Consider the following 12,748-nt stretch of genomic DNA (forward strand, 5'->3'; position numbering starts at 1 on the left):
GATATTTTGAACAAATCGTTTGATTGAACCGATTCTAAAGATGCAGTTCACTTAATAACTGGAATGCACACTAAACCTCTTGAATCACTAGTACAAAAGAGTGCAGTCCGCCGAGGGTTAATCGGTTGAAATAGTTGACTGGTCAGTGACAGGGGCTCTTGCTCGGTAAGACCTTGGTTCGATCCCAGGTGCAAGCACATATCCACATGTGATTTTAGAATTTAGAACACATATGCTAACAGATAGTTTATTCATTTTTCATTCATTTATTTTTATTACCTCGTGTAGTGTACCTATGGAAGTGTCCATGAAGTGAACTGGAACACGCGTGTGCTTGAGTGCTTCCCGCTCAGCGGACAATAAAGAAAAAACAAGAAAGACAAACATTTTTAATGCAGGTGTACCACATTCCATTAAGTTTTTGGTTTTTTTCATTTACAAAATCTTAAATGAACTATATAAAACACTGAAAAGAATACTGCTCTTACTTTATATTAACTTAACAATGTCAGGTTAGTTAATTGCATCATGGCGAGGTCAGGTAATCTTACAGTATTCACTGAAAGCTATCGTGTTGCCACCCTGATGACTGCGCTTATGACAAATCATAACATGTTAAAAAAAAAAAGTCTAAATAGAAAATCTGTGTTCGGGAAACACCAACCCTGTTGATACTCCACACACATAGATCTATTCCTACTAGACAGGCTTGTCCTTTTTACCTCAGCGAAAGGTAAGACCTTTCTTGGTCAAACTATCAAAGTCTGACATTTTGCTTTGTGTTGTGTAGAAATCATTGCGAAAATGATAAACGATACAAACAGCAAATAATCAAAAATAAAACGGATTGTCAATATAATATTAATGGAGATTTGGATAAAAGTTGCCAATAAAGGAAGTTTTTTTTTCCTCAGTTTGATGGTATCAATGGAAGCACCCCCCCCCCCCCCCCCAAGTAAAGAATGGTACCACCCGTCTGCTGAAGAACGAGGAGGGAGCCTGATAAGTCAAGCCTTGGGGGAGGTCTGCGCTTCACTAAGTGACTGCTGAGTAATTAGATATGGTCACGAACAACACTTCTAATGGTGGCCTCAAGCTCTTTCACCGTGCTGTAAGTACTCAAATCCTCAAGAAAGAAAGAAGATGGGCAAACGGCGGCATATCAATGATTATGTAGTCATTGATAAACTGAAAGATGTGCTGCCATTTTCTCAAAATAATTGATTAGTCTGATCAAATGATGACATTATTCTATCTACCTAAAAATGTATTTCGTGGTTAAATGGCCAACAAGAATACGTATTTTCCTTCACTTGCATGTTGGGAATTGTTACTATAATCATCTCTTAGGACGCTGTTGCGACTTGTTCCCAGCCTGGGGAGGGAAGCTTTGGAGTCTGGTTGGCCTGGGGGTGTCAAGAGGATCTTCCTGTTGGTGGACGAGCTCCTCTCCAGATGTCTGTCTCACATGTAGGACATGCTTCCTTTTTGACAGACACGGACGGAGACACAATACAATTCAGTGATGTACACAAAAAAAAAAAAAACAGAAACAACAAACACATAATAAACCCTCTGTCACCCTTGCCTGAAAATAAAATGACTATGTTGCCCATATTTTAAATGACAAACTACTTTTCTAATTTCAATAAATATATAGCAAAGATATTTCAAAGAGCATACATTTCATGCATGCAATGACACAATGAAGTACATAATGACACAGAGCATCCGCAGACATGAAGCAGCCCTGAGGGCGGAGGGGCCATCATTAGCACTGATAAATCCCACCATGTGACCAAACGCTGCAGGCTGCCTTCATTAGCAAACACGAGTGTGTTAATAGCACTGATGGACCCCGCCCGTTAATGCGACCCTCAGACGGTAACATCATTTAATAGCATGTAAAGAATTAAACAGTCGGCATCGTAATCACTCAATGGGCATCGTGCTACTCATTCTGGTGTGTTCACCTCGGCCACCAGGGGGCAGTAAAATACACATACAAACTTGATCAACGCTTAAAATTGATCTAAACTAGGCGGGGATATTAGTTTTTTCTGCAGAGGATAAAGAATATAGGCATGTACTGTTGTATTCTCCGTCCATATTTTCTATTTTATGATCATAACATGGGTGGTAGTTTCGTTAGCTTTGGATTGTGTATTAGCATTTGTAAGAAATGCTGCTTGTTGAGAAATTGGCTGCCCCCAGAGTTAGGACATTCCACTCAAATTGTTGCTCGTAACTCAAGACCACAAAAAAAAAGTCAGGTTGTACTTTTAAAAATACATTTAGTGCGAGCAGAGACTTTTTTTTTCCCTTTCGGAATGTCACAACGTCTGCGGCGTGTGGTCTCCGCAGAGAGAAGCTAAGGCTGTTAAGCAATTTTTGCAGCTGTCAGGTCAAACAATCAGGACACGACGGTGTGTGAAGGCATCGTGACAGGCCAAACACGGCGTGCACTGGATGCGTACATAAGAGAAGTATTAGTATCAGTCACCAAAATGGAATTCCTTTCACGTGGCGGATTGACTCGGCGGAAAACGTAGCGCGATTTTTCCCTTTTTTGCCACGAAACAAACAAACAACAGAAACAGAAAAGCGTCCTTGCTGATCTTCTGTCCATTTCCAACCGCGGCTCCTTGTATATGCTTTTTTGGGGGGGATGTAAATCCTCTTAGAATGCAAAGTAAATAGATTAGGATACAGTCGGGGATTAGGCGCTGTCAGATTAGGCCGGCGAGCGCGCCGCGTCGACAGCTCTGACACCGGCATGGCGGATGCTCAGGAAAGGTGCCACGCTTTAACGTCGCCGCTCGGCTCCTGTTCATGAATAAAACTGCCGGCCCTAATCTCTCTCTCACACACACACACGCGCGTACGCACGCACACACACACTACTTGAGCGACATTCAAGATCAGTAAGGGAAATATTTTGAATCGCGTGATTAATGCTTCCTAATGTGAAAAATTGACTTTTTTTAATATCTCGTCTACACATTTTTTTTTCCACACTATTTGGTTTCAAGTCATACTTCAGGGTGAACCTTTAACCTGAACTACATTTAACCTTTGAACTTTGGAGGGCCAACTGTAAGGTACTTTTCGGTACAATTTGCTGTTCTCTAGCAACGGTGAGGCGTTTGATAGATGCACATCTTCTCCGCAAGCCATTATGACACTCGAAGAGACTCGACGCTAAGTGGCTACTCGCATCTGAGAGCGTCCGATTTGAAACATCTCGATTTTGCCGCCCCTTCTCCTCACTTACTTTGAATATTGACCTTCTTCCCCAAGTTCATTTGGGAGACAGCTTCGCAACCTCTCGTTCATCGTCCTTGCTTCCTGCCAAAGAAAGGCAAGAGAATCATGAAAACGCGTACACACACACACACACACACACACACACACACACACACGAGAGATGTGTGAGCAGACCTGCCGGTGTACTCATTGAAGATTCCGCCCTTGCTGGTGTTTAACTTGTTGTCATTCATGGTGATCTGTGCGCCCGTGAGCGTTTTGCATTAATAAGCTTGTGATTGACATTAAAACCCTTCCGCAGACGTTTAAAACAATGCCACGCAAAATCGCCTCCATTAGCCTTCAGTCTGGATTATCAAACAGAAGCGTGACAATTTCCCATCAGTCTGAAAATTGGAATCATTTGATAGACAAAAAAAACCACTTTGTGTCTCCAAAGCACTCCATTTTACTTTTAATTTGTTTACTTTTTCAGTTTGAAATGCAAATGTCCGATATGCTCATGAACTAAGTTGTGGTCACGTGTTTTAAAGGACAATAAACACACGTGAGGCACATCTGAAGTGACCTGACAGCAACTTTCTGCAAAGTGAGGCCACGGCTCGTCAGGTTAGCCCGCCGTTCCTGTTTATTCTTATTTATATTCCTGCGACTCTTTCACCTGTAAAGGTTAAGCTGCAGCCTGAGATAAGGCATGTATGTGTGTGTGTGTGTGAGACACAACACACAGATAGTGGTGTGTGACAGGCAGACACACACGCATGCATAACACGCCGGTATCGGTATCCTGGCGACGGAGTTTGTCCCTTGACTGGTTTTTCTGTCAGCGCTGAACAAAAACAAACAATCCAAGTTCATAAAGTCACATGTTGTCAAAACAATACATCACTTTTGTGGACTATGGTTTATGGTCTATGGACTAGGGTCACGATTGTGGTCTTTGGATTTTGGTAGCTGGACTACGGTTGAAGGACCAAATTATTGTCTGTGATGGTTAAATACACGAACGATGGTTTCTAATTGCTGATTAAAATGAGAAATTGACGTTAAGGTGACAGCAGAAACAAAAACAAGCTGAAGCGCAAATGTGGCTGAGAGCGACAGAGGCCGGCGGGCTTCAAAGAAACGTTGGGCTGCATCCCAGATTCGCTGCTCAGTCTCATTCGGCACGGATGTGGATTTTAGGATTCGGGGGGGGGGGGGGGGGGGGGGTAGCGAAGAGCCCCCTCCCGATTGCCATTGTGCCAAACGCTCCAACAGCTAAGCTGTCGCTTGCTTTGCATGAGAAACAAAGAAAGTGAATCTGAGAAATGATTACAATGGCGGAATGCTACAACAGGAGGCGCTTGATATACAACTTTTTTTTTTTTTTTATTAAGGCATTGGCTTTTTGAGTGTCTCTCTCTTTGGGATGAGCTTTTCTTGGCCTCAGTCAGCAGGCGAAGACTCGGGGGCAGCGTGTTGCCAACATCCTTTAAAGAGTCTTTATGGAAGAGGAAAAAAAAGAGCTTAGCATCTCTGCCGCTCTGGACCTAAATTGGCCGATAGGAAGGGATTTTGGACGAGCTTAGAGCAAGGCCGGGCGGACGGAGTCATCAGTCAAAGAGCCGCGAAACGTCTCGGGAGGACGCAAAGGACACAAATCCCATATAAAGACTCCAGCGCGGATGCTCATAGTTGCGTGTTTAGTCACACTCTTCATTGTATTAAAGCATCAGCGGTGGCGCTTTGAAAGCACCGCGGTGGACGAGCCAGAACCGATACGGCTTTGACATTTCAAACGTCACCGGAGACGAACCACGACCACGTTTGCTTTCACACGCATCGTAATGCGCGCAATAATGAAGCAAAAAAAAAAAAAAGCAGCCCGGGAGGAGGCTCTGTTATTTTGCGCTAACAAATAAAATAAAGTAGCCCAATATGTGACACTATAATACGATATAGAAGAGTTTTGTATGATACAATGGACAGACATGCAACTCACAATGTTGTTTTGGGAGCGTTTGAGTGCGATGGTCTGGTTGAACTTTGACCTTGTACGCGTTCCTCTCTCTCGCAGCATCTAAAAGCATTCATAAAAACAAGTATTTTCCGCCTTTCCGATTTTTTGTGGGATTTCATGACAAATGTTAACACAACAAAACCTACAATTAGCATGACATGTGTTAACATATACCATTCAAGTGTCATTTTTTTTTTTTTTTTTTTTAAATTTCACGCTGCGACAACAACTCAGCGGAGGTTGTGCAAAAACAGCAAGCGGGAATGCCAAAGTGTGAAACTAACAGCTGTTCTTTGGGTTCACGCCGGAGCTAACAGGCTTTTCGACAGAGTCGACGTGGATCTCCAGATAAAGCTCTTCTTGTCCCGACGCCAGCGCCGAGGCCCGGCGGCCGCGTGGCAACTTCACACGCAGGAGCTGCGTCAAAGCCACTTGGCTCGCGCTCTTGGCAAAAAAAAAAAAAAAAAGGCGACCCAGAAGAAAAAGCGATAGCGTGAAAGAGAGAAAGCTTCGCCTCCCACTTCTGGTGGGGCTCACAATGGCGTATCTGTGCCCATCGCTACACTTGTCAGCCGGCAGCCTTTTCTGAAAGGGCCGCCGTCGCTAAGCTAAGCTGCGCCGCGATTCCGCCATTGTGCTTTTTGAGTGCACGCTTTACAAAAGGACGCGCGTGAACATAAGAAAAGAAAAAAAAAAACATCCTTCGGATCCAAGACGCAGACTCAAGATGGCTGGTGAGTCTTGAGTTTCAGATGCAGGTTCCTAAAACCAAATCGATTCATTTGTGGGGGTAATTGTTTCAAAAGTGATGTGTCCCAATACTTTTGGCCTTAGAAGCTCAACAACTTTCTTTGCTTCCTCCGCCTGGTTTCCCCGACGCCGTATTTTGGATCCAAGGCTAGGCCGAGCTGCAGGTGAAGCAGACAAATCATCGAGGAGACAATTAAGAGGCCGAGCAGCGCCGAGCCGGAGGCGCGCGACCTTATGCCGGCGAGTTAAACGCCGCCAGGCGACACACTTTCATCCACCGAAGGACTCCTCCGACATGCTCGTCAAGTTTACGTGCGGAATGAGAACGACGCCGGGTGAGGAATGCCGAGTGCGTCGTCAAGAACGCGTCTTGATCCTCTCTGGCATGTTAGCTCTCCGGAGGCTCTGAAGAGCAGCAGAGCTTAAAAACTGATTTGACTAGTCTGGAATTTAGGACTAAATGACTAACCAGTTACTAAAAGGGGACGTGGTCAATTTGTTTGAAACTGGCAATCTATGCTAAATATTTTATATTATTTTAACAAAGTAAGCCGCATTTGAAGACTATTTAAATATATCCCAATATTGGAGCAAATATTTGAATTCGTCGCCGTCAGTGAGGCCTTCGAGAGTGTGTGACTTATTTTAAGATGTAAAGGGGGGGTGGGGGAAAACGAGGAAGTCACCTTCAGCGTCTTTCCGGTTAATCACAGCGATTATTTCCCGGCCGTCGCACGCTTCCGCCACTTGGTGGGCCTTCCTCTTGGCCACCTCCGCCAGCACCAGCTCGCCCTTATCGCCTGCCACGTAATGGAGGTCCTTTGAAGGTACAGCGAGAGAGAAAGACACGTTAATCTAAAATGAATCTGGGCCGGGGTGACAATACTTGTCTTTTTTGGGGAGGTAAAGGAGGAGGAAACAGATGAAATGGGAAAAAGCAGATGTTTGAAGGCCAACATCAGAAGCATGGATGAAATGTGGCTTTTTCCTGAGGAAAACTTTGAAATCAGCCTGCTTGTGTGCGTTTGAACTGCGGCGGGATGTTATCTGTCACATGTGGGAGGCGGGTGGAGCTTCAACAGTAATAATGGTTGTTTTTTGCAGAGGATAAAGAACACATGCCTGTGAGTATCTGTCTACATGTTGCTCCATTGTTTGTATTCAAGGAGTTAATTAACAGAAACATTATTTTGGGAGGTTTTCATTATTTATTTGTTTTTTATTTGATCTCTTATTATTTTTATTTATTATTTTATTATATATTTTATTCATTTATTTTGCATTTGGGGGGAAAAAACATGCTCAATTTACTGGCAGAGAGTAACACATTAGGAAAGGAAAAAAAAAAGCCATTATGGAAGTTCCCAACAAAGGGGGAAGACAATCAAAACCCCGCCAAAGTGACTTGGTGTGAGAGTGAATCACATCCGGGCCCCCACAGAGGGGCTGCCGGGCTGGACGCGGGGCCCCGGGGCCCATCAAAGGCTGCGGCATGTTGAGGAGAGCCTTTCCGCATCAGCGACATCACACGGCCGCACCGTGGCGACTCGGAGCTCGCCGTGGATAACCCTCAGCTGCTCCAGGCAGCGTCCAGCTGGGCCTGCACTCTGCCCTAATACCCCCATATTGGAGGGCCGGCTTTTGTGCCCCCACAGGGGCGAGAGGACGAGGAGGAAGACGACAGAGAGGAGGAGGAAGAGGAGGGCTGCCGCTTGCCACAAGAGACGAGGCGCAAAGGGGAACATGAGCCGGAAAGGATGGGGGGGGGGGGGGGGATGAGCGGACGGCAACGAGAGAAAATGGAAGCGTCTGAATTGGAACAGATTGGGTAATTATAGAGCAGCGTCTGCCCTCTGCGGCAACCAGTTAGGGAGGAAATGTGAAAATGGACGACAACAAAATGGCCTCAATAGAAGCTCAAAGGAGCCGGGGTGGCGGAGAGCACGCCCCTCAATTAGACGCCAACCAGTTTCACTAATTGATAATGGGCAAAGGGACTCACTGGTTGAACGATGATGTCGCAACACAGGGAGTGTTTTTAACGTAACCATTTCAAAACTTTTTCCACCTTCTGTAGAACTCAATTCAAAAAACGCAAACTTTAAACATCTAGTTGCAAAACAATGCACACCCTGTAGCTAAAGCGTAAATATCGGCAGGTGGTCAATACCGCAATGTATCGTTACGATACATTATCCATACGCCAGCCGGTCGCAAAATTTGAAATTTACTGTAAGATATCCGATATGGACCTTTAATCGCCCTCGGTGCTAAAACGTATTTTCACAAAGCGCGTGCATGTGTCCGCTCGCTCGCTCGCTTGGCAGGGAAGCAATATTGCGTGACATAGCCAACAGGACAATATGAACATTTCAACGCGGGTCGCTTTATTCCAGCTTAGTGCCTCGTAAAGCCGTCTGGATGGCGGGAGAGAACGAGAGAAAGGGAAGAAAACAATGAAAAAAAACGTGAAAAGAGAGCGAGAGAGAGAGAGAGAGAGAGAGAGAGGAGCGTATCAAGGCGACTAAGCGGGGATAACAGTAATACTGCGCATAAAACCATCAGATATTACACCTCTTATTTCCCGCCGTTCAAACGCAACACTAATCTTATTTATACAAGAGCTTTAGGGGTTAGCTAACAGCGGCGCTGATAAAGAGACCCGTGTTTTAGCGGGCCCGTTTTTCAGCAAAGGGTGGGCCGGCGACGGCGGTGGGGGGGGGGGGGTTGCAGGCTAAGAGCCCAATATTGACTGATACAGTATTTGGGTGACGTCCAAATAAATGACGGATTAGGTTAACTGGCGCACATTAACGGGCCGGGCCGCGCGTCGCTGTCAAACGGGATCAAAAATGACGATTGGTTGCTTTTATGGGATTTAAGCCGCACTTTCGCTAGCGCTTTTATTACCGCAGCCAAGGAGGTCATGATCTGGGTCAAAGTGCAGGCGGTTGAGTTTGTTTTAGAAATACAGGTGGATGATTTGGGGATGTTTCCCCTTAGTTGAATCTTGATGACATGGCGCTTTTGCTTTGTAGCGTTCAAGGTTTTTTTTTTGTTTTGTTGAATACATATAGTGTAACATTTTGATTGTTGGTGGAAGATTATTTTTTGCATTCTAGAAAGGCGCGAGAATAAAAATGAGCTGATAAGATTTCAATTGGAAAAAACACGGTGTTAAAAATGTGCTAATTGTTGATCATTATTGAATTGGTCCATGGGTTGTTATAATATCATATTTTAGTCAGAAATGGAGCATGACAGTTGGTATAAAAACACAACAAAACAGAAAAATAAATAATTTGCTATTTTCCGATTGTAATCAGTGATGACGATATCAGCTCTGTATTTATTTTCAAATTAATCTATTTTTGAATAAACACCCACAAAATTCTTGTGTCAACGGGCCTCTCGACAACACCCAACAAAAATGCGCATAAGAGAACAAAAAGTCCCAGTATCAATAAACTGTCACGGTCGAGGGGCTTAAAACATTCATTTGACAACTGCATGGATTTACGCATAATCAAATGAGCGTCGGAACAAAATAAATATGCGAAACTAAAATGTTGCACTGTGGACTTTTCTTTTATCTTTAGCTGACAAGTAGCTCTGGACTCTCACCAAACGCTCAAGCATGCAAATGATAAAATAATACATTTACACTCATTAACGGAGGCTTAATCCCTGGACATGCGCACACACACACATACACACACACACACCTGTTAGCCTTGTGTTTAACTAGCACTTGTATCAGGCCTTAAGGACGTTCATAAATGCTAATTAGTCATCCAAGAGACAACAGAGAGCTTAATGGCGAGAACGTGTGATACTAGCCCATCATCTAGCCATCCGCCGCTATCGAGATTGCGGCGTAGGATAAGTGCGTAAAAACAGCGCTCGGGGTCGGGATGGCGGGTGGAGGAGGGGGTGTCAAATGAGCTGGCATCAGATTGTGCTATCACAGTTTTTGATTTAATTAACAAGCGGGTACCACAAGCTAACGAGCTGTGAAGAGATCAAGGGGGGGAGGGGGGGGACTTGAGGAATTATCTAATTGCTTATTTTATCAATATCAATGGCTAATTAGTGATGATAGACCAGCGCCAACTATGTTCCCCGCTCACAAAAATAAAATAGAATGCACTGGTCGGTAACCAATTGTGGACAAACACATGTCGGGAACATTCCCCCCCCCCCCCACTGTGCAACGTTATCAAAACAGGTATTGTATATAATTCCGGGTAACAAATGAGCTAGCATCAGATTGTGCTATCGCGCAGTTTTTAATTGAATTAAGTGTGTATTAAGCGGCAACGAGCCGGGAAATGAGCTCGCTTAGTTGATCATTATTAAAGTCATTATCAAAGCTTATTAAGGGGGGTGACAGAAAATTAACAATTATGACCCCCGCCACCAAATATTGTGAATGACTCAGTAACCCCTCCCCAAAAAGTACCTCACTAGTATCTTACTATGGACTCTACTCAAACACCCCCCTTCACACACACACACTCCCGGCCGACCCCACCTCCTCCATCCTCCCCTTCAATTTGGGCCGCCACTAAAGTGTTTCACTTGAACAAAAGCTTTCTTCTTTTGGAGAGGAGCTCCATTGTTAGCGGTTAACAATAGTGCTCGGGGAGGGATCGGCTGTGGGGCAGGGAGGGGGGGGGGAGTATCATGCTGGGTCATCTGCGTGGAGTGTGCATGCATTTTAGCTAGTCGACCATGCGTTATTGAGTTGTGCTGGCAAGTTAGAAGTCGGAAAAAGTTGGGTGAGGATGGGGTGGGTTTGGGGGGTTACCCTCATTAACTCCCCCCCCCCCCATCCCCCTCAAACAGCCCAGCAGTGTTGGCCAAGCGTCAGGTTAAGGCAACATAACAGCCTAATTAGAGCGAAAGGTGAAATGTCACTGCTGACTTTTGCTGCTCGCTTGATCACTGAGGCAAAAAAAAAAAAAAAAACAATGCTAGTGGCTATAACGCTAACCTATTGAAGACCATTTCTATTGAGGTTAAAGGCGCTGATCCATGAGAGGCTCAATTGCCATACTTTGTGTTCTAGACTAAGAGCAGGAAAAATGTATCTTTATGGTGGCTGTGAACTCAAATTAACAATAAGCAGCACTTTTGAAAATAGTCATTTCTTCTTTTTAAAAGTCTTAAAGCACAAAGTACTGCAATCCAACAAACGATGCAGCAACATATGATGAAGAACATTGTAATTGTTCCTATATTCTTTATTCTCTGCAAAGAACAACTAATATTAGTGCCATACTGATGAGCTAAGAAGAGCTGAGTTTGAATCAACAGTCTCTCCTTTTATCTGTTCTATACTGCCCCCAGGTGGCCATGAACACCAGCAAAATGGCCGTTCAATTATTGCAAAGGCAAAAATGGTTTTAATTATTTGTAATTAAATTCATGACATCATCACTGTATGTTTTGAAGTACATTAGGGAGTGTTATTTATCTTTATTAAAATACACCCAAAAAATTCTATTCATTTCAATCTCAAGGCGCCCCTGTCGATCTTATATCAAGATTAATTTACAAAACATCTTGCCTCCTAAGAAATTAGCCTACATTTCTGACTTCCTTGTATTAATTTACATCCATACCATCGAGTACCCCCCTTTCCATCTTTACTTCCACAACACCCGCCTTCACTTCACCCTTTCAAGGTCTCGGCTCCATCTTTTCACCGCAACACGGGCTGCGCATTAGTGTTTCGAAGCAAAGGGGGACGGGGTGGGGGGCCCGAATGAGTGAAAAAAGACGGGGGTCCGCCGCATGGAGGAGCATTTCAGCGTGGAGTGGAAGAAAGAGGGCCAGCCCGGGGCCGCTGAAAAGGCGTCCGTCACACCTGCTCCCCCGACACTTGAATGGGTTACAAGTCAAATGCAAATGGCGAGTAACGAGGCCGCGAGCTTGAATAGAGCGGCGAAAGAAAGCGAGGTCGCACAATGCCAACGGAGCCTCTTGAACTTCATGTGAAACTCAGGTGGCGGCGCACCTTTATTGTAGGCCATTTTGTGTTTGCCGCTTCACGAGTGAGAAGACGAGCGGGCGGGCGGGCGTCAGAACGAGAGGGAACGCGTCCGAAAGGCTTCATTAACTCTCGTTATTGTGTCACCGATCTGGATTGGATCACTTTATGCTGGCAGCTGCTGCCATTCACAAGCTTCTTGGCTCTCCAGAAATAGTCGTTACTCAAGGCGAGAGGCCTTTTTTAAATGACAATTTCTCAAGTGCGAACCTTAGTCTTACCTGTTATTATTTTTATTCACTTTCATTTCAGTGCAATTTTATTTATTTATTATTTTATTTTTTTTGGGTGGTGAATGAAACGTCCGATTCGCTATTGTTAATTGTCATTGCTAACGGCTAGCTGCTCAATGTGAGGTATGTTAAGTGAGAAATATTAATTTGCCAAATATTGTATGTATTTAAAAAAAAAGAAGTGAGTTTGTGTGTATCACTGAGAAATATCAAAAGCGTTGGTTATGGCCCTGTAATAATGTAAACAAAAATGACTGCGGCTCACCATGAAAAGATCTTTGGCTTGCAAATCGACGGCAAGCAGGAAGGCCTTTTCAAAGCGTTCATATCTGAAAAAGAATAGAAAAAAGACAAATGTAAAAATTTCAAATGTATCCATCAAAAAAACGACGTATAAGTACATTGAAGGAGCTTTTGAAACATATAGAAAGCAGGCTAGCC

At 44.3% G+C, this 12,748-nt stretch overlaps 1 protein-coding gene and 1 long non-coding RNA gene across 15 annotated transcripts in view; one reads left to right on the top strand and one right to left on the bottom strand.

The window, feature by feature from the left end:
- Positions 1 to 375: 375 nt before the first annotated feature.
- The window catches only part of wdpcp (WD repeat containing planar cell polarity effector), a 42,645-nt gene continuing 30,272 nt past the window's right edge, over positions 376 to 12,748 (bottom strand). For 12 of the 14 annotated variants that reach the window (XM_061284743.1, XM_061284737.1, XM_061284739.1 and 9 more), the window contains 6 exons: positions 12,573 to 12,636; positions 6,706 to 6,838; positions 6,092 to 6,177; positions 5,252 to 5,329; positions 3,275 to 3,348; positions 376 to 1,484 (listed from right to left, as the gene is read on the bottom strand). In XM_061284743.1, the coding sequence (XP_061140727.1) occupies positions 1,340 to 1,484; positions 3,275 to 3,348; positions 5,252 to 5,329; positions 6,092 to 6,177; positions 6,706 to 6,838; positions 12,573 to 12,636 (580 nt within the window). In that variant the 3' untranslated portion in view covers positions 376 to 1,339. The remainder of the gene's footprint in view (positions 1,485 to 3,274; positions 3,349 to 5,251; positions 5,330 to 6,091; positions 6,178 to 6,705; positions 6,839 to 12,572; positions 12,637 to 12,748) is intronic. The other 2 variants (XR_009715114.1, XM_061284748.1) reach the window with 2 other exon arrangements.
- Positions 970 to 1,668, top strand: LOC133158001 (uncharacterized). The gene is made up of 2 exons (XR_009715115.1): positions 970 to 1,111; positions 1,351 to 1,668. It is a non-coding gene; the product is annotated as an uncharacterized LOC133158001 (long non-coding RNA).

Source organism: Syngnathus typhle, linkage group LG8 (genome assembly GCF_033458585.1).
Source record: "Syngnathus typhle isolate RoL2023-S1 ecotype Sweden linkage group LG8, RoL_Styp_1.0, whole genome shotgun sequence".
Lineage (NCBI taxonomy): Eukaryota > Metazoa > Chordata > Actinopteri > Syngnathiformes > Syngnathidae > Syngnathus > Syngnathus typhle.